Source organism: Macaca mulatta, chromosome 12, assembly GCF_049350105.2.
Source record: "Macaca mulatta isolate MMU2019108-1 chromosome 12, T2T-MMU8v2.0, whole genome shotgun sequence".
Classification (NCBI taxonomy): Eukaryota; Metazoa; Chordata; class Mammalia; order Primates; family Cercopithecidae; genus Macaca; species Macaca mulatta.
The window spans coordinates 17245015-17267080 of NC_133417.1; the positions used below are offsets into that span (position 1 = coordinate 17245015).

General features: G+C 49.5%; 1 protein-coding gene across 1 annotated transcript; it reads left to right on the plus strand.

The window, feature by feature from the left end:
- The first annotated feature begins 6908 nt into the window (after positions 1-6908).
- On the plus strand, positions 6909-13346 carry TMEM185B (transmembrane protein 185B). The gene is given in 1 exon segment (NM_001242323.3): positions 6909-13346. A coding segment is annotated over 1 exon segment (1053 nt). The 5' UTR covers positions 6909-7340; the 3' UTR covers positions 8394-13346.
- Positions 13347-22066: the final 8720 nt, after the last annotated feature.

Sequence of the window (22066 nt, forward strand, 5' to 3'; positions counted from 1 at the left end):
ATACAAAAAATTAGCCGGGCGCGGTGGCGGGCGCCTGTAGTCCCAGCTACTCAGGAGGCTGAGGCAGGAGAATGGCGTAAACCCAGGAGGCGGAGCTTGCAGTGAGCCGAGATCGCGCCACTGCACTCCAGCCTGGGCGACAGAGCCAGACTCCGTCTCAAAAAACAAAAACAAAAACAAAACAAACAAAAAAAAAGACCAGGCACAGTGGCTCATGCCTGTAATCCCAGCACTTTGGGAGGCCGAGGCCAGCAAATCACCTGAGGTCAGGAGTTTGAGAGCAACCTGGAAAAGCTGGTAAAACCCCATCTCTACTAAAAATACAAAAATTAGCTGGGCATAGTGGTGCACCAGTACCACCCAGCTACTCAGAAGGCTGAGGCAGGAGAATTGCTTGAACTCGGAAGTGGAGGTTGCAGTAAGCCAAGATCAGGCCACTGCACTCCAGCCTGGGTGACAGAGCGACTCCATCTCAAAAAACAGGAAAAAAAAATCAACCTCTAAAGACACACTAGGCTTTATGTGTCAAGGGTCTTTAGAATGAAGTTGTCCTGCCTTATCGGTAGGGGATATGTCCCAAGACCCCAAAGCCGCAGATAGTACCAAACCCCTATATACACTATGTATTTCCCTGTGCATACACGCCTACGATAGAGTTTAATTTGTAAATGAGGCACAGTACTCTTGTGCTTTGGAGCCATTATTAAGTCAAACAAGGGTGACCTGAACAGAAGCACCGTGATCTGACGACAGCTGATGTGACCGCCCAGGGAGCACGCCCGGTGTGGACAGAGGGGTCGCGTCCCAGGCTAGATGGAGCAAGATTTTGTCATGCTACTCAGAACAGAGTGCCATTTAAAGTTTAGGAGTTATTTCTGGAACTTTGCATTTGATATTTTCAAACCTCGGTGTACTGCAGGTAAATGAAAACTTGGAGAGATAAACCTCAGATAAGGGGGGAACTACTATATTCATTCCTTCACCATGGTGCGTCTATGTCTGGGAATCTACCCTTAAAAACAATCTGGATGCAAAGAAGCCGTGAGATAGAGCACAGTCCCTTCATTTCGTAAAAGAACGGAACTAACTCAAATACACAACGGAATGGGTGAATAAAGTATTGTGCTACCCTTAATGTAATATTGTGGGGCCATTGAAAAGATGCTCACATGTTGATGGAAATCTGAGAAGTGTTTCTACCTATGGCATTTTATCACATTTAAGACACTGTTGATTAGAAAACACACCACCATTTCACATACCTTTAAAGAATTAAAAAATACCCAGAATGGTTATCTAATAAGGGAGGTCTAAGTAAAGCTGGGATCCTAAAGGGCTATTTCTTTGGTGTGAGGAGAATGATAAGCAGCATCGTCAGGCAGAAAAAGCCAGTGTCCCAACCATGGAGCCGGATGCAGGGAGGGAACAAAACCGTCCCTGAGGACGTGCACAAGCCAGTACTCACGCTGGTCCGAGTCTGATTTTGCACTAACGTATGGTCGGGAAACACCTCAAGCAAATGCTGTAACTGAATTTAAGTTGAAGGTTATGTCAGGTTGGCAGTGCCCCAGGTGACTGGCAGAAACAAATACAAGCTCCAGAAAGAGCTGAATGTTAACACTACTGGCAGTGCCTGTGAAACATCAGCTACTGTACAGTGCAGGATCCAGAGATGTTACAATGTGAAGCGAGTCTTAGAATTAACCGTAAGTAAAAACGCAGAATCAAATGGGTATGTGGAGGATGACATCTCCGCCGAGTAGAACGACTGGAAGGAAAAAGACAGTAAAACGTTCACAGTGATTTTCTGTAGGTGGTAAGACTACAGCATTTTCTTTCTTTAAACGAGTCCACATTTTCCAGCTTTTTCTAAAGTGACCATATAAGAAAAGGAGAAATAAAACAAGGAGGCACAAGTGAGAGAATGACTTTGGGTGGGGTGGTCAGGGAGGTGACCCTGAAGGAGGTGACACCTCAACTGAGAAGGGACCAGCACAGCAGAAGCCACCTGAAGAGTCTACTGCCACATGTGTATCCAGGACAAGGGTCTGGGGCACAGGGAAGATGCCTGATATGTATTTGTTAAATTAATACTCGGGTTAAGGAAAGAAAAAGCTGCTAAAACAGGAGCCTAACTCTCAAGGGGTCCCAGCCAGAGGCTGGCTCTTCAGGGAGCCATTCTCACCAGACTGAGCTGATAAACGGGGCAGGGACGCCTGCCTGGCCAACAGCAGGGCCCTGTGGAAAGTCTGCAGCTGCAGAGTTAGCAGAGAACCACGGCTGTGGTCTTGGGCCTGTTTCCCCATCTGTCAAATGAGGTTAGTGCTTTGCTACCTCAGCCTCTGAAGTGAGCTCCAGATGATACAGTGCTTTGAATAAACAAGCCACGTGCAAGCATGAGGGGCTGTCATGCTCCAGGAGGTCCTAATGCCAGCCCAGCAGCACCTCCCTGTAACACTGGGACCTGTGAGCTTCAGACAAGCTGCTTTGTCTCGGGAAGGTTCCCGTGCTCTGCTGCTCAGCCCACAGGAGGTGTCACCTCAGCGCCTGCCTTCCTGCCCGCACGCACTTTCCAGGTTCACTTACCATGTACGGGCCTGTGCTACCAGAGATAAGAGATGGGTCCCTGTCCTTGAGAAAGTCACAGGGAGTCCAGAGAGTCAGATGAGCAAACAGGATGATACCCTGTGGGACCTGAGGGAGGGGACACCCGAGCTGCTGCTGAGGCCGTCAACAGCCACCACTGGGGGGAACAGTGGAGGCATTGTAGGTTTCCTACCTTGTTTCCTTTTGCCGTCACAGTTTTGGGAGGTTATCTCCATTTCATAGATTGGGGTCAGAAGCTGTCATCTGTCAAGGTCACAGAGCCTGGACTCGCACCTGGGCCGGGGTGACTCAAGTCCTTGCCCACGGGCACATTACCATACCGGTGTGTGTGTGCTGGCAGTGGGGGAGGCAGGGAGATGGGAAGAGCCTATTGTAGAGGTGACAGCGTGCTCTTCATTTAGAGACTGGGGCCAAGGGGTAATGGTAGGCAGTGAGGCTGGCACAAGGCCCAGGTGGACTGTGGCTTTCTTGTGAAGAAGCTGATGTGAGCAAATCCACAAATCCGGCCGCAAGGGAAAATTTCTCTGGGCCTTCTGCACAGGTCATCCCCCTGCCCCAAGCCGGCCAGCCCCTCAGAGGACATTCAGCAAGGGCATCCCGTGTCCTGCAGCCAGAGGGCCACATGGGAAACCTAACTCCTGCCAGCTTCCAGCTGCTCTGACTGGGACCATGCCCAGGTGTCACTGTCACTCTGGTCTGCTGTGAACGGTGCCAGGCAAGGGTTCACTCTCCCTGGAGACCCAGCTCAGCTCTTGCTGAGCAGTGGCCGTTGTGGGGCAGGAAGAGCCGAGCTGGGCCTGACCGCTGGTACTAAGCGAATTCTAAGGAATTTGCAGATGGAATTACGGTTACTAACAGGCTGACCTTAAAACAGAGAGGTGATCCTGGGTTAGCTGAGTAACCCAAAGTAATCACAGGAGCCCTTAAAGCAAGGAAGGCAGAAGAGAGACTCCAGACATAAGATGGGTTTGAAGGAGGTCACAGGTCAGGAAATATGGGGGGCTGAGAATGAACCCCGAGGCCCATGGCGGGCAAGGAGACAGGAACTTCAGTCCCACAACTCGATGGAACTGCATCCTGCCAACACAGAGCACAAATGCAGGTTCACCGCCCAGTGCCCACACCCAGATCTTCCCTTGTGACTCAAGTGGAGCACCAGCAGGGCATGTGATGCTGACTTCTGACTCTCAGTTCACGGGGGACAGTAACTGGGTGCTGCTTTGAACCGCTACATCTGTGGCAATTGGTTACCGAGGTAGTAACTCATCAGTGAGCTATCGGAAGAAAGATCACCTGGGCTGCAGAGTGGAGGGAACAGGGCCTAGGTTGCTGGCGGTGAAAGGACACCAGTCCCGCTGTCGGTGGTACGCTGGCCACAAGAGCATCTCCTCTGGGACGGGAGCATCGCAGTCATGAGTAGTGTTGAATGCATTCCTTCACTCAATCATTCAGCCAATGTCTCTCAAACATATCTTAATATAAGTGCTAACTGGGTGTCTGGAGCTCAAATCTCATCAAAGGACAGAAGGCCAAACAGATGACACCCAGTGAAATGAGTCCCAGGATAGGAACAAGGTCCCCACCCCTACCCCACCTCTGACACCCAGATACTGTGGGAGGTGAAAGAAGGGTCACTGGTCCACCAGGGGTCGAGAAGGTTACTCAGGGCTTGAAGCCCTGTCCTGGGTCTTGGTGCCCAGGAAGGAGAGAGAAGCCATGTCAGGGTAGGCCACACTCAGGGGGTAGCAGCACACTGGCTGGGCTGGTGCATGGACCATAAGGGCCCTGGCCACCAGGTGTGCTGGGATCAGCTCAGACAGGAAAGTTGGGACCGAGGATGCCAAGCAGGGGAGAAAGGCTTGGGTGGAGACACATCCCAGGACTTCCCCATCCTTTAGGATAGTGACCTTCAAACCATGTGAGCCCCTGCCCTCCGGGGCCACATGCCCCCACACACCCTGACTGGGGAATAGCGGCCCACGCCGGTGGCCTGGAGCACCACACCCACACACACCATCTGTAAGTGAATGAATTCACACTTTGGTTTGTGTACCAGCCTCGGGGACTGCTGTGCCACCAGCACCTGGCACATCGCAAACAATCCATGTTAGCTTTACAGGTAAATAAAAGGCACAAAGGCAGGTGCCTGAGAGACTGGCCGCATCAGGGAAAACAGGGAAGGAAGGGAGTCTGATGCCCACGACAGGATGGGGGAAGGGTCAAGGCCTGCAGGCCAAAGGAAGCCAGCTGGGGACAGATGGCAGACAGCATCCCTGACCCTGTGGCAAAAGCCTGGAAGCTGGCTCTGCCCTCCCTCAGGAGCTGGGCAGCAGAGCCACCACTGCACCATGACCTCTATACCCTCTTCTCGGATGGAGAGGGTGCACTTGTTCTGAATGAGGAGCTCAAAGTGGGAAAATATGCTCCGAGCTTTGTTTTCGCCACAAAGCTCTGCGTTCATCTGACTACTTAGGAAATTGGGAAGGACTCCTGACTGTTCTCACAGGGTCCAGAGGACCTGACTGCCACCAGCTCCCGGGGGGTGGGGGTGGAGGTGCTGCCGGGAGCGCCTCCCCTCCACGGGCTCTGCTTTCCTAGTGTGGTCATACTACTTGCACGTCTCTAAATGAAAAGTGCAAAGTCCCATGTATTGATTCATCGACCCCTCAAAACAATCCCGTGTGCTTTCCCAAGCCCATTTCACAGATGAAGAGGTTGGACTGGTGAGAGAGGTTTCCACTTTTACAAATTTTTAGTTGACAAATCCTTTTTGGAAGAAAAGAGTACAAAAAAGACCAATGTGTAAAACAGATTGGAGCAACTCTGTTCAGGGGAGGAGCGGAGGGAGATAAGGCTCCCCAGAAACAAGAGTCTGTGCAGACACATCTATGTCTGAGCCTGAGGGCTGGTGAAGCTCACTCAGCTGGACTCCCTTCCCCAGGACCACAGATTGCCTGCGGGTAAAGTGAAGTTGTGGAGAGCGCCTCGGGTCTGGGACTGTCCGCCCCACACCCTGGATGCCCTGCTCATGCCCGCCTGGGGCAGGGCTGTGAAGGTGCAGGAGGGCCACTCCGCGGAGGCCCGGGCAGGTGATGCATTCCTCTGATGGCCTGTCCCACTTCAGAGCCCAGGACCTACAACATCCCACACCCACTTCAGGATACAGGACTAGGAGTGACTGGGGAGAGCAGGAAGGAGGGCAGCCAGGGCTCTGCTGAGCAGTGGGACAGCGGGGAAGACAGGCAGAAATCCTCCAGAGTCTGCCCAGCTGGCCAGAGGGCGAAAAGGTGCTCCAAATCACAGACCCGCTGCAGCCTTGCTCTTAGACACCACCGAGGTCTGTCCCCCAACTTCACAGACCAGGAAACTGAGGCCCAGAGAGAAAGAGGTGAATTTGCCTAGGTTTCTCAGCTGATGTGCGGCAGGGCCTGGACAAGAACCCACATTTCTTGACCTCTGGTCCACTACCCTTTTCCAAAGGAAAAGGGAAACATTGTTCTGCGAGAATAACACGGAGACAGGGCCAAATAAGTCAAAATGAGGACTAGACACGTGAAGGTAGAAGCCCTGTATCTGCGACGCGATTCTCCGCTAACCTGCAGATTCTCTGCTAACCTGCCGGGTGACCTGGAGCAGGAAGCAACCCCCAACCCCGGTCTGGATCCAGTTTCCTCCCCTGCTCCGCAGGACGCTGTCCAGGGGCCAAGTGGCGTCTAACACCCTCACCAGTACCTTCCACTCTGGAGTGAGAGGGACAGGTACAAAAGCGAACACCCTTCCCAGCACCCTCCACTCTGGAGTGGGAGGGACAGGTACAAGAGCGCCGCTGCCGCCTGGGATCTCCGCACAGCCACTTCGCAGGCAGCCTGAGAAACGTCCGTTGCTCCGCCAGGCGGAGTTCTGCCCCACGAGTCTTCATCCCAAGCAAGGCTCCCCCCACCTCGTGCACTGGGTCTACGCGCGGGCCTTTTCCTTTGAGCTGCCGCCGCCCCTGCGCCGGCCCCCACAGGTCTGTGCTCATGTATATCGCCTTGCATACCTGCACCCGCTCCCTCGCTCGCAAACTCGCGCACTAGCCCGGCCACCCGCCTCTGCTCGCGCACGCGCCGTTCCCCCACGCCGCGCGCAGGGTGCTGGAGCCTCACCGCGGGCGCATTAGCCCCGGGCGGACTCCCAGGGAGCAGCGGCGAGCGCGGGGAGGGGAGGATCCCGGCAGAGGGGAGAAAGATGCCAACGCCCAGGCCCCGCCCTCTCCGCCCGGCCCCGCCCCCGCAGGGCCCGCCCAGGCCGGCAGGGAGGATGTGAGCTCACTCCCGCCTCCATGTTCCTGGAGTCGCCTGAACGCGTCCGCCCGAAGTCGCGGGCCGCCTGGGGAGTCAGCAGCGCGCCAGGCCCCTGCGGGCGCCACACGCATTAGGTGCCTTCTTGATGGGTACGGAATGAAGGCGGGCGGTGGCTGGGCCGAGGCAGCTCCCAGTCGGTAGCCGCCGCGCCGCCCGTGCCCGCGCACGCCACACCCCAGCGCGCTTCCGGCCAGGCCACGTGATCGCGCGCGCACGTGTTCCGGCCTCTCTGCGTCGCAGTTCGGAGCCTCCTCCTGGTCGCCCCGACATTGGTCCACCGGGAGCCGGCTTGGGCCGGGCCCGGGAGGCGGCGGCTAGGGGAGCCGCGGAGACGCGGGCGCTGAGCGTCGCGGGGGAGTAGGCCCGGGCCGGCAAGCGGCGGCCTCCGCCATGAACCCCAGGGGCCTGTTCCAGGACTTCAACCCCAGTAAGTTCCTCATCTATACCTGCCTGCTGCTCTTCTCGGTGCTGCTGCCCCTCCGCCTGGACGGCATCATCCAGTGGAGCTACTGGGCCGTCTTTGCCCCCATATGGTTGTGGAAGCTTCTAGTCGTCGCAGGCGCCTCGGTGGGCGCGGGCGTTTGGGCCCGCAACCCTCGCTACCGTGCCGAGGGAGAGGCCTGCGTGGAGTTCAAAGCCATGCTGATCGCTGTGGGCATCCACCTGCTGCTGCTCATGTTCGAAGTCCTGGTCTGTGACAGGGTGGAGAGGGGCACCCACTTCTGGCTGCTGGTCTTCATGCCTCTCTTCTTCGTGTCCCCCGTGTCTGTGGCTGCTTGCGTCTGGGGCTTTCGACACGATAGATCGCTGGAGCTGGAGATCCTGTGCTCGGTCAACATCCTGCAGTTCATCTTCATCGCTCTAAAGCTGGACAGGATTATTCACTGGCCGTGGCTGGTGGTGTTTGTGCCCCTGTGGATCCTCATGTCATTCCTTTGCCTGGTCGTCCTCTATTACATCGTCTGGTCCCTCCTGTTCCTGCGGTCCCTGGATGTGGTTGCCGAGCAACGAAGAACACATGTGACCATGGCCATCAGCTGGATAACGATTGTCGTGCCCCTGCTCACTTTTGAGGTCCTGCTGGTTCACAGATTGGATGGGCACAATACATTCTCCTACATCTCCATATTTGTTCCCCTTTGGCTTTCCTTACTAACTTTAATGGCCACAACATTTAGGCGAAAGGGGGGCAATCATTGGTGGTTTGGCATTCGCAGAGACTTCTGTCAGTTTCTGCTTGAAATTTTCCCATTTTTAAGAGAATATGGGAACATTTCATATGATCTCCATCACGAAGATAGTGAAGATGCTGAAGAAACATCAGTTCCAGAAGCTCCGAAAATTGCTCCAATATTTGGAAAGAAGGCCAGAGTAGTTATAACCCAGAGCCCTGGGAAGTACGTTCCCCCGCCTCCCAAGTTAAATATTGATATGCCAGATTAAACTCCTAGAGAGGACCCAGCCACACACGGACTCCACCTTGCCTTTACCTCTTGTTCATTCATCCCAAACCTGGAAATGGAAACAGGCTTCAAACACTGTCGTCTCACGCCCTGTTTGAGATCACCGCCTCATCAGTATGCATCATAGATGGAGGTGGTTTTAGTATGTGGGTGTGTGTGGTGTGTACCTGGGTAAGAGACTTGCTTTCCAGGTTCGCACTTTCAGGTGTAGCCGGGGGTAGTAAGTTGGATTGTTTTAGTAGGTCCTCAAAAGGAATAACTACACAGCTGTTTGTTTAAAGTGCTACTGTACCTATCTAAAGTATTGTTTAAAAAGTATTTTTATACACTGCTAATCTAAAATTGTATTTCAGAATGTGCCTGTTATGACATAGTAGCAAATGTAAAGAATTCTCTTTCCCACCACTTGTTTATAAACCTCATAGTTGATATTTTTAGTGTTCCTACTGTTAAAATACCTTCTCCTTGGGCTTCGCTGATACTGGTCTTTAATATTCTGATAGGTGAATTTTTCTAATGGAATGAACCCATGCATATATAGTATTTATATGAATATTTTAGCAGTGTAATATGTTGAATTCTAGTTTTCTGCAGTACCATGTATTATGTTAAAGTATTTTTTAAAGCTTACATGTGAAGATACGTGTCTGTCGCAGATGTCCTTAAAGACTGCATAAAACAATATGTGCCTGGTGTGGATCTTACCAAAGTACTAGGCATGAATTATAGGGATTGCAAATCCCATGGATCTTAATATTGAGGTGTTAGTAACCGAGGTCTCTGGTAGTACCCCTTAGTAGAGGAAGAGGCTGCTGCCCTTGGGAGCTTGTGATACGCTCCAGTGTGGTACCAGGCCATAAAGTGACATAGTTACTTTGTTTAGTGCCTTTGTTTAGTGCCAAGTTGTTTAGTACCTTGCATTTTTCCACACAGGTAGTAACTGGAAATAAGCAATAAGTGGTTTGTCCATTTCTAAGAATCTTAAACTATTAGTTGGCTGTAGTGTGAAGCTATTACTTGTCATTGGAAAGATGGAGAGAGTGGCCTCAACCAGAAGTGGCCAACAGAAGCAGGTATCATTTTAAGGTCCAAACTTTCATCTGTCAGCAATAGGGAAACAACAGTTCAAATTCGCTTTGTAGATGAGTACAGTGTTTCTTTTTGTTTTTCTTTTTTTTGAGACAGAGTTTCACTCTTGTTGCCCAGGCTGGAGTGCAATGGCACAATCTCTGCTCACCACAGCCGCTGCCTCCTGGGTTCAAGTGATTCTCCTGCTTCAGCCTCCTGAGTAGCTGGGATTACTGGCATGCGCCACCACGCCTGGCTAATTTTGTATTTTTAATAGAGAGAGGGTTTCTCCATGTTGGTCAGGCTGGTCCCAAACTCCTGACTTGAGGTGATCTGCCCACCTCGGCCTCCCAGAGTGCTGGTTTTACAGGCAGGAGCCACTGCACCTGGCAAGTACAATGTTTCTTTAGGTGCTGGTGGTACACCAGGGAATCAGGGCAGAAGCCGGATCCTGCAAGAGTAATGTTCGTCTGAGAACAAATAAATACTTTCAAAAGGAGGTTAAAATAAAAAGGAATGTTGGTGTTATTACTGTGGAGAAGATTGGATGGAGTCCACTTTTCTTATTAGTAACTTACTAAAAATGATCTAAACTGGACTCTACACTCTTTGCCCTGACCATGAGGCAAACTTGTTGGGTTTGGAGAAAAAAACGTAACCCTAAATTTACTATTTTTGCCCTATATAAAGCATTAAAATAACATGCTCTGTACACATGCTCTCAACAAAACCCAGAATGCCTGAGGGAGCTACAGCTCGGCTTAGTTGGCTGGGACTGAGCTCGCTCGCCCTCTCACACACTGGCAGTTTATACCAGCCGGCAGCCCTGAGCAGCAGTGGATGTGACTTTTTATAAGTAAGGATACATTCATTCATTCATTTTCTCAGTATTTCTTGAAGACCTACCCCAAGCTAAGCATGGTGCTAGGCAGTGGGTGTGCAGTGGAGAGCAAGTGGCCCTGCCCTTGCAAAGTGTCCTGTACAGTGAGAAGTGTGAGCCACACCCACAGAGGGAAAGAGCCCAGTGCAGCTTTTGCAAAATGCAGGGAAGGATGCTGCTAGCCTCAGGGTGACCTAGAACTTTAAGCCCATCTTTGTGTTCAGGAGCCCGGTGCCTCCCCTCCACCCCTAAAGAATATCTCAAAGACATGGATTTTCATTTCAGTAAGATTTAGAGGTGCATGGGCAGGCAGTGCTGGAGGAATTGGGAGGCAGGTTTGGGGGTTGCAGTGGGACCACTGGCCCCTCCTGGCTAGTTGCAGGCCAGGAGCTTGTTGGTACCTGGTGCAAACTCCCCAACCTGAGGAGTCCCCCACAACCCCCCAGCCCATCTTAACCTCTTCCCCCAGGCTATCTGGTATTGGAGAGCCAACGTCTGGTATGGAAACAAGCTTTCTCACCAGGTAGGCCATCCGCTGTCATGACCATTAGGTTAAAAACAAGTGACAGGTTGTAGGAAGTTGTTTGGTCTGTGAGGTTGAGAGCACTTCAGCAGTGCCTGGGGATTTACCTAACTGCCATGAAACACTGATTATCCAGCGTTCAGCATATGTCAAGTTCTGTAACTATTTCTCCTGTGATGTACCACTCAGCTTTTGCTGCAAATCAACATCACAAATCTCGGTGGTCTACAACTGCAGATTCCCATTCTCGGGTAGTCTGCCAGTTGGCTTCTAGGTTATGCTCCAGGCCGGGGGTCTGATCAGGTCTGCTCCACAACACATCCCCTATTCTGGGTTCCTGGTCAAAGTAGCAGCTTACCTTGGGCCGTATTCTTTCTTATGGCAGAAGCATGAGAGGCCGAGCCCTATCCTGCAAGCACAAATAATAGCCCCTGCTCACTTTCTGTTGGCTGCAACACATGGCCATGCGTGACCTCTGTGGGGTGAGGCAGTGCATGGCCAAGGAACAAGCACAGTCCACATAGGGGGCTGTCACTCCATGACCTCAGTGGTACAAAATGGTTCTCAAGAAATCGCAAGGAATTGCTTGCAGATCATCCATGATTTGTTTCCCTTGTGCTTTACAAATACCCTGAAATTTGTTTTTATTTATTTTATTTTTTTATTTTTTTTTTTGAGACGGAGTCTCGCTCTGTCGCCCAGGCTGGAGTGCAGTGGCCGGATCTCAGCTCACTGCAAGCTCCGCCTCCCGGATTTACGCCATTCTCCTGCCTCAGCCTCCCGAGTAGCTGGGACTACAGGCACCCGCCACCTCGCCCGGCTAGTTTTTTGTATTTTTTAGTAGAGACGGAGTTTCACCGGGTTAGCCAGGATGGTCTCGATCTCCTGACCTCGTGATCCGCCCGTCTCGGCCTCCCAAAGTGCTGGGATTACAGGCTTGAGCCACCGCGCCCGGCACCCTGAAATTTTTAAAAGCTGTTTCCGTTAGAAGGGATCTGTTGAGGATTTGAGGTGTGATGAGAAAGACCCTGCATTCCAGCCCCTCGGTTAACAGTGGTGAGGCCCGAGTGCTCCACACAGGACAGTTTTAGGAAAGTGCTGGAATCCAAAGCTTCTCCGGAGGGCTATGCAGGGTGCTTTGGAAAGGCCAAGCCTGGGTGCAGGGAGCCCAGCCTTTTAGGTGGAAGCAGCAGACGGTGAGGGAGGCCATCCTGCCCGGCCCTGCCAGGGCCCTGACAGTGAAGGAAGCTATTGGGATACAGGTCACTCAGCCGGGCAGGAAAGATGGGATGAAGCCCAGCAAGTTCACAGGGATCCGGGAAGTTGCATGGCTGGAAACCCCGGAAGGGCTACACCACAGGGACCATTTGCTGAGGATGCTGCAGCTGCCACGGCCACCACCACTGAGAGCATGACATCCACAAAAAGGGAGCCTCCAGCCTCACCCCTGCTGCTGTGAGTACTTCCTCAGCTGTCTGCCATGGGCTCAAGATTAAGTAGCAGAAGGGAGGATATGATCGGGCAAACCTCAGGTATGTGTTCATTCTGTAGCTTCCAGAACGTGCGAGGAGACAGCATCTGGCTCCTTAGTCTCAAAGAGGAGGAGGAGGCAAACTCCCTCAATAAAAGATTTTCCCAAAAGGAAGGGTGTTCAGATGCCAAAGATGACAAAAGTCCACTACACCACTTTACTTGGCTATCTGACACAGTCTCTTCTTCCCATGCGCACGCCTCAGAAATCAGGCTCCCACCTGACGTAACACAACCATGCCTCGTAACAAGACAGTGGTTTATCCCTTCCCTAGGAGAAAAGAGGCAATGCCAGGCTGCTTTATCAACTGTTAATACTTCTTCCAGCCCTCAAACCAGGATATCTGCAGGTGTCTCTCCCTCTGGTTTGGTCATGGCTCTCTCTATTCTAGGATGTATGGGTTAAAGTCAGCTGCCACACCATGCCCTCGGAAGTGTGGTCCAAGGACCCCTGGGGTCCTCAAGGTCCTTCCTTTCCCAACCCCACGTGGTTTTCTTCAGCCAGGATACCACACTGCAACGGATGAAGCAGGAATAATACTGTTGGTCATGAGGAATCCAGCAAAGATACTGGTGATTGTTAGGTGCTTAATTGAGTTAATTAGGAAGGGATCATTTTCATTAATAATAGAGTTATGAAGCGAGGTTGTCCTATTGGAGTGAAGAAAATAATAAGGGTACTATAAACAGCTGTTAAGGAGGTGGCAATAAGAGTAATAAGGCTCAGGAAGGCAGAAGCAGCTATGAGGATGCAGCAGCCTTCTGCTAAGCCAGGCTTTAAGGGTCTGCAAAAATGCAAAACGATGCCACTGCTACTGATGATATATATTTTTTGTTTTGGAAAATCTAGGTTTAAATTTTTTTAAGTTAACATGTAAAAGATGTATAGTCTTAAAATGGATGAATAAATATTTTTCAGAGTTATTGGCTTTAATTTCTAAGATGCTAAATGTTGACGTAATTCATAAACAAAAGCTCGTTGGGGTCCTCAATCCTTTTCAAGAGTGTGAAGGAGTCTTGTGACCAAATCATTTAGAACTGCTATCCTATATTATCATGGGGGAAAGAGAGAATAAATAAAAGTTTAATAAAATCTGTGCTTCAACCTTTAGCCCAACCCCTGAATAGGCTTGAGTGGTGGTGGTGGAGGGGGAGAGGGTTGAACAATGAACTGTGGCTGAATAAAAACCTAGCATATTGGAGAAGTTAAATATCTGTAATGGGCACTTTAGTTTAAGATTATTAGTTATCAGCTTGAGCTCTATTGCTAGTAAGAGGCCTAAGGTGGTAAAACCTAGGGCTGTGAGCTTTAGGTGAAGTGGTGTAGTTGTTTGGAGGGATGAAGCAGGAATAATACTGTTGGTCATGAGGAATCCAGCAAAGATACTGCCGATTGTTAGGTGCTTAATTGAATTAATTAGGAAGGGATTATTTTAATTAATAATAGAGTTATGAAGCCAGGTTGTCCTATTAGAGAAGAAAAGAATACAGTACTATAAACAGCTGTTAAGGTTTAACAGCTTAAGTGTTAACACCTTAACAGCTGTTAAGGAGGTGGCAATAAGAGTAATGAGGCTCAGGCGTTGCTCTATGATGTATTTGCGGTTTCAGTGATAAGGTCTTTAGAGTAAAAGCCTGTGAGGAAAGGCGTATCTGTAGGTGTAAGGCTGCCAATAATAAGGGAAGAGGACGTGAAGGATAAAGTCTTGAATAGTCCTGTTTTTCGGATATCTTGTTCATCATTGAGGTTATGGATAATGGAGCCTGAACATATAAATAATATAGCTTTTAAAAAGGCGTGGGTGCAGATGTGAAGGAATGCTAGATGCGGCTAATTAAAACCAGCTGTGACTATCATAAGGCCCTGCTGGCTTGAGGTGGAGAATGCACCTGCGCAGGTGCTGGGCGGGGCCGGCAGCGGGCGTGGTCTTTCCGGGCCCGGGATTGGTGGAGGCTCCGGGGCTGAAGAGGCGTGGCCGGAGCCCTCCCCAGTCTCCTGCTCTCCCGAGCCTGGCGGCTCGCCAGGATGCTGAGCCCAGAGGTCACGGGACAGAAGGTGGCTGTCAGGCATTCCCCGGGCGCTAAAGGGCACATTGCTGTAAGTAGGGTGGTAATAGCCCCTAGACTTAATGTAGAGGTTTAGGATTCATAGGTTATTTTCCATTAAAGAGTAGAAACGGATGAGTAGGAAAACTGCTACAGCTCCAGTGCTGGAGTGGAATAGGGCTGAGGCTGGGGTTGGGCCTTCTATGGCGGATGGGAGTCAGGGATGGAGCCCGAATTTAGCTGACTTTCCTGCTGTTGCTAAGTAATTAATGGAAAGGGGTCGGGGGTACGGTTTAGAATAAATGCGTATTGAAAGTCTCATGTGTTGAAGGATAAGAGAAATCATGCTATAGCTAAAATAAAGCCAATATCGCTGATGTGGTTGTACAGAACTGCTTGGAGGTCTGCTTGGTTAGCATCTGCTGGGCCGTATCATCGGCCAATTAGAAAGACATGATTCCTACGAAAGGGCCGGGCGCAGTGGCTCACGCCTGTAATCCCAACACTTTGGGAGGCCGAGGCAGGCGGATCACGAGGTCAGGAGATCGAGACCATCCTGGCTAACACGGTGAAACCCCGTCTCTACTAAAAATACAAAAAATTAGCCGGGCGTGGTGGCGGCGCCTGTAGTCCCAGCTACTCGGGAGGCTGAGGCAGGAGAATGGCGTGAACCCGGGAGGCGGAGCTTGCAGTGAGCCGAGATCGCACCACTGCACTCCAGCCTGGGCGACAGAGCGAGACTATGTCTCAAAAAAAAAAAAAAAAAAAAAAAGAGTTGAAAGAGGTTGTTGGCGGTGACCAGAATTAATATTGTGATGAAAAAAGTAAATATTTGAAAAATTGATTGTTACGGTCTGAGTTTCATGTTGAGAATTCTACAGTAGATCAGGTAACAAATAGTGCTACTGGGATAAATATTGTGGGAAAGTAGTTTGAAGCTTAGTGAAAGTTTAAGAGTTTGGATTGTCATTCAACGTCAGTTTGAGATAATGACTTCTTGGTCTATACATATAAACATTGTTGGGATGAGGCTAATGGTGAAGGCGCATGCGATAGATACTTCTACGTTGTTTGGGTATGAACTTTTTTTGCGGGGGTTGACTAAGGTGATAATAACTCGTAGGATTAAGGGGATTAGGGCTATTATAGTAGTGGAAAAATACATATTTGTTACTTTTCTTTGGAGTTGCACCAATGTTTTTGGTTCCTAAGACCAACAGATAACTCTAATCCCTTAAAAGTTGAGAAAGTCATGTTGTTAGACATGGGGGCACGAGTTAGCAGTTCTTGCGTACTTTCTCGGCAGATAAGAAGTTGCAGGCTTCTATTATTAGATCCACAATCTAGTGTTTTGGTTAAGCTATAGCTACAGCCTGTAAACCCCATCACAATTTTAGGGTTTAAGGGTAATAGAAGGATAGGTGCGACATGCATAAATATTAACGTATTTTCTCGTGCAAAGGGAGGTTTAATATTGTTAATGTAATACGTGAGTGTCCCTCATTGTGTTGTGATTAATACATATAGGGAGTAGAGGGCTGTAATTAGTATGTTAAGTCCTGTGAGCATAATAGTGATACTTGGTCAGGAGAATGAAGCTATGACCACAAAGAGTTTTCCTACTAGATGAATGGTAGAGGGTAAGGCAAGGTTAGTGAGATTTGCTAGAAGTCATCAAGAGGCTATTAGTGGAAGCAGTATTTGAAGGCCTCGGGTAAGTAATATGGTTCGGGTATGGACTTGCTCATAGTTCGAATTTGCTAGGCAGAATAATAAGGATGAAGTGAGTCCATGGGCAATTATAAGGGTGACTGCACCTGTAAAGCTTCAAGGGGTTTGGATGAGGATAGCTATGATAGCAAGAGCTATATGGCTTATGCAGGAGTAGGCAATAGGTGATTTTAGATCGGTTTGTCTTGACAAATAGCGCTTGTCATAACTATTCCTCATAGGGATAGTATGAGGAAGGGGTAGGCTATATATTGTTAGGAGACTGAGGATAAGGGTAAGCCGTATTATACCACAGCTGCGTAGCTTCAGGAGTACCGCTGCAAGTACTACTGAGCCGGCAGTAGGCGCTTCTACATGGGCTTTAGGGAGTCATAGGTGAAGTTCGTATAGAGGTATTTTTACTACAAAAGCCATAATACATGCTAGTCATATAAGATTATTGGATCAGGAAGCTAATAGTTTTTGGGTGGTAAATATCATTACTAGCATGTTGAGTGAACCTGAGGTATTTTGAATGTAGACAAGTGTAACAAGTAGAGGGAGGTATAAAATAGGAAATATGAGCTGGCATTGAGGCACTCTGCTTGGTTACCTCAGCAGGTGATAGTAATCAGGGTAGGAGTTAGTGTAGCTTCAAAGAGGATATAAAATATAATTAGTTCTGTGGCTGTGAATGCTATAATTAAAATCTGCAGGGAAACCAATATAGAAACATAGAGCTTTTTTTCATGGGGCTGACTCATCGGACAGTTGATATTGGCTTGCTAGAGTTAGTAGTCAGGCTGTTAAGATTAGAAGGGGCGATGTCAGTGGGTCAGAAAAGATTAATGAGAAGTTGGGTGAGTTATCGTTGAGTTGGTTAAAAAATAATAGGGTAATGAGGCTGATGAGTAGACTGTGGGTAGTCATGTTGGTTCAGATTTTAGAAATTTTAGAGAATCATGTTATTGGTAACAGTATAATTGTTGGAATAATAATTTTTAGTATTGAAGTAAATTTAGGTTTTGTACGTAATCTAGACCATATGTGTTAGAGATTGAAACTAGTAAGGCAAGACCTGCGGCTTCATAGGCACAAATACTAGGAGGATGACAGGTGTTATGGATGCTAGAGTGAAATGTATATTTAAAGTTGTAAGAGTAATTATGATAAATATTGATAGTATTATGCCTTCTAGGCATAATAGGGATGATACTAGGTGGGACTGATAGACTAATCCTCCCAGTAGTGATATGGTATATGCCAGTATAATATTGATACAAATAGAGGGCATTTGGTAAATATGGTCTATCAAAATCTAACGCATTAAAATCATTTATTTTGACTTACGCTACTTACCAGTTCAACTCAATCTAATCCTTTTTGGGTTCATTCATAAGTTAAGCCTGGGATGAAAATGATAACTAGTATAAGGGCTGTGCTGATTGTTAATGTCAGGTTGTTTGTTTGATGGGCTCATGGCAGGGGCAGTAGTAGAGCGATTTTTAAGTCAAAGAGGAGGAATGTGATGGCTACTAGGAAAAATTTTATGGAAAAGGGGAGGCAGGCAGAGGTTATCGGGTCAAATCCGAATTCATAGGGGCTATATTTTTCTATATAATATTAAGTTGTGGGAGCCGAAATGTAATTATTATTAGTAATAGGACGAGTAAGGTGTTGGTCACTAGGGCTAGTGTCAGGTTAATTACTCTTTTTCGGATACTGTGGAAACCAATTGTTTGGAAGTCAATGGTACGATTTCTACTAAAAGAGTAGGATTCTCATCAGTAGAAAGAGACTTAGAAGAATAGTCGTACTACATCTATGAAGTGTCAATATCAGGTGGCGGCTTCCAAGCCAAAGTGGTGTTTGGATGTAAAGTGGAATTTTAATTGGTGGAGGAGGCAGATAGTGAGAAATGTTGATTCGATAATAACATGAAGTCCATGAAACCCTGTGACTGTGAGGAATGTTGAGCCGGGCTGGGCGCAGTGGCTCACACCTGTAACCCCAGCACTTTGGGAGGCCGAGGCGGGTGGATCACGAGGTCAGGAGATCGAGACCATCTTGGCTAACACGGTGAAACCCCGTCTCTACTAAAAATACAAAAAAGCAGGGCATGGTGGTGGGCACCTGTAGTCCCAGTTAATCAGGAGGCTGAGGCAGGAGAATGGCGTGAACCCAGGAGGTGGAGCTTGCAGTGAGCAGAGATCGCACCACTGCACTCCAGCCTGAGGGACAGAGCAAGACTGTGTCTCAAAAAAAAAAAAAAAAGAATGTTGAGCTGTAGATTCCAGAAGAGATAGTAAAAGGGGTCTTGAAATATTCTGAGATTTGGAGGAGGGTGAAGTAAATACCTAAGGTGACTGTGATGGAGAATGCTTGGATTATTTGCTTTCGATTACCTTCTATTAGGCTGTGGTGGACCCAAGTAATTGAAACTCCTGATAAAGTAATACCAATGTATTTAGGAGGGTACTTCTAAGGGGTTGAGGGGAAAAATGCCTGTTGGAGGTTAGTGTCCCCCTAATTCTGGAGTCGGGGCTAGAGTAGAGTGGTAGAATGCCCAGAAGAAACCAGCAAAGAAGAATATTTCTGAGATAATAAATAGAATTATTCCATATCGGAGGCCCTTTTGGACAGTTGTTGTATGGTGGCCTTGAAATGTTCTTTCTCGGATAATCTCACATCATCGTTGGTGTATAGTGTGTGTTGGTTAGTAGGCCTAGGGTTAAAAGAGTGATAGAAGTCAAGTGAAATCACGTGGCCACGCCAGATGTTATTAGTAGAGCTGAGAGAGCTCCTGTTAGTGGTCCGGGGCTAGGTTTGACTATATGGTAGGTATGTGTTTGGTGGGTCATTATGTGCTGTCATATAAAGGCTTACTGGTAGTGTCAGGACATAAGCCTGAATAAGGGCTATGGCAAATTCGAGAACGGTTAGTAGTATTAGAAAAATGAAAGCAACTGAAGCTATGGGAAGACTAATAGTTGATAGTACCAGTGTGACTCCTCTGATTAAATTAGTATTAGTAGGTGGCCGGCCGTAGTGTTGGCTGTTAATCGCACAGCTGATGCTATCGGTTGAATGAATAGGCTAATGGTTTCAATGAGTACTAGTATAGGGATAAGTGGCATAGGTGTGCCTTGTGGTAAGAAGTGAGCTAAGGAGATATTTGTCTTAAAGTGGAAGCCTGTAATTACTGCGCCTGCTCACAGGGGATTGCTATACCTAGATTTATTGATAATTGGGTAGTTGGTATAAACGAATGGGGTAGAAGCCGGAGGAGGTTGGTTGAGGCAATGAAGAAAATTAGGGATATCAGTATAAGGGATCAGGTTAGTCCTTTAATGTTATGGGTAATTATTATTTGTGCTAGTGCAAGTTGAATTAATCATTGTCGAATGGAAATTAATCGGTTACTAATTAGATGACTGGAAATTGGAAATAGTATGGCAGGAAATAGAATGATTAATATTACTGTGGGTAGACCTAGAATTGTTGGGGTAGTAAAAGAGGTGAATAGATTTTTGTTCATTTTAATTCTCAGGGGGTCTTATGTTTTTGTGTTTTGACTATTTTTGGTGCAGGGGTAATATGATAAATGAAACTTGATAATTTTAACTGAATAATGGAGAATAAATTCATGACAGGATAATAATGGATCATGTGGAAGTGTCTAGTTGAGGCACTCACTGCAGAGGTATAGATCCCTTCAGTCTTTAACTTAAAAGGTTAATTATTCAGGGCCAGCAGGGAAGGAAAAACATAGGTGACTGTCCTTATTTCTGCAACATAGCACAGGACAGCCTCTCTCTGCCCCTGATCCTTGTGCTCTGCAGCACCTCAGTTAGTCAGGTCACTGAACACAGCAGGTAACTCACACCTTCATTCGGGGGCCTGGGCCCTTTGCTGGTCCCGTTGGCATCTTCTATTTAATCTCAGCACGAGACATGGACGTGCTCAGAGGAGCCTGGGGGATGCCCTGGTATCTGGCCATGAGACTCTGTCTTCGTTTTGCGGCGGCAACGCTATTTCCCCGTGATGGTCTGTCAAAGGGGGAGGAGGGGGTTTCCCGTGGGCTGGGGTAGTTGATCCTGACTACCACAGGGAAACAGGGGTGGACAGTCACACCCAAAGCTCACCGGCCACCTTCTCTGTTTTCAGGACGTCCTGTTTGTTAAACAGCGTCACTGCGGGGAAGGGAGAGTGGAAGTGGGTTTTGAAACCTTCCTCCACCGCAGCAGCTCCCTCCCTCCCTCCCAGTCCCTCTGCCTGTGCCCCTGCCCGGCCCCTGGCCCTGGAGCCCGGGTACCCCGTGGTGTGGCCGTGCTGGGCCCTCAAAGCTGGGCCACGTGCTTCCAGCAGAGCATCAGCAACACTCTGGGACAGGATCTTGGACCCCACGTTCCATCACGTCTCTTGTCCCCTCCCAGCCCTGTCACAGGCCTGCCCTCTTGGACACATGGCTGCCTTCCTTCTTCTCTCCACACCAAGGCCCCCTACTCTGGGCCCCTGTTGGCCTGAGCAGCAGAGCTGACATATGACTGGCCACTCATGCGTGGCAGAAGTCCCATGCCTCACGGCCATGCTGGCATTTTGACCTGGCCCTCTCAGGCTTTAACCCAGTGCCAGGAGTAGTGTGGGAAGTTCAGACTCATTCACCAGCCGGAGACCCTACCAGGCTGGCCCCCTATACACTCCATAACCAGTAACCAGTGAGAACAGGCCAGGGTCCCAGGCCAGCGTGACACATCCAGCCAGGGCTGCCCCTCAGCACCCAAACCCCCACCACCCAGCTGCCTGCCACTCCTGCCACCCCACCCCCTGCTCTGCAGCTGTTTAGGGACAGGCCTCCCCGGTTGGGGCCTTTGCTGTCTTGACCATCACAAAAGCCTCCCTGCTGTACTCAAGGCCTGCTGTGCCCTCCTCTGGGTTCCAGCTGGGCTCAGCCTCGCATCCAGTCCTTGTTCCCTGCCAACTTCCCATCCCCTTGGATGGGACACTTGAACCTGGTCCCCCAGCTGACCCTGAGAACCAGACTCGACGCTGCTCTAGCCCTGGGGTGCCTGCTATGACCCACAGGGGCTCTGAAATGGTTAGCCACACTCTCAACAGCTGGGGGATCAGCTGGGGCCACCTGGACCCGCGCCTCAGCCTCAGGAGGCCAGACAGAGCCAGGGTGTCTGGTCTAGCATATTCCCTGATGCCCACCATCCTCCCAACAGGTGTCGGGCAGAAGCCACGAGTGGGAAGGAGGGCCTTGCCTGGGAGGTCCCTGGAGAACTGTTTGAGGGCCCTTGGCAGGTAAGAGGGGGACATTTCATGCAGGCCACCCAGGGGTCCATGGCTGGCCTGTCCAGAAAGGAAAAGGGTGCAGGTGCTGCCCTCAGGAGGGCAGCCAGGCCTGTGAGCCTCCAGTGATACAGTGACAGGGGAGGGACGCCTGGAATCAAGCAGGACCTGTGGACAGCTCCTGCAGGGAGGAGGAAGAGGTAGTGCTTGAGTATGAGGTGAGCCTGGTGCAGAAACGCGGTACTGCAACATTGACAGGCCCAGGACAGTGGAGATGGATGATGAACGCATCAGTCGGGGTGCCTTTGGAGATCGCTGACAGTGACTTAATAAGGAACGTTACAGGAAATCCAGAGGTGGAGTGGCCAGTGAGCAGAGTCCCTTGTTCAACAATTCACCAGGGGTCTCAGTGCTGTCTCCCACCTCTCTGTTGTGTCACCCTCATCCTCAGCTGTTGGTGATATCTGCCCAAGTCACCAGACACAGCTGCAGACGAGGGGATGGCCAGCAGAAGGGAACAGTAGTTGACCCAAGCATCTCCTTTAATCAGGGAGGAGAACCCTCCGCAGAACCCCCGGCGACTCTTCCTCTATTCCTCTAG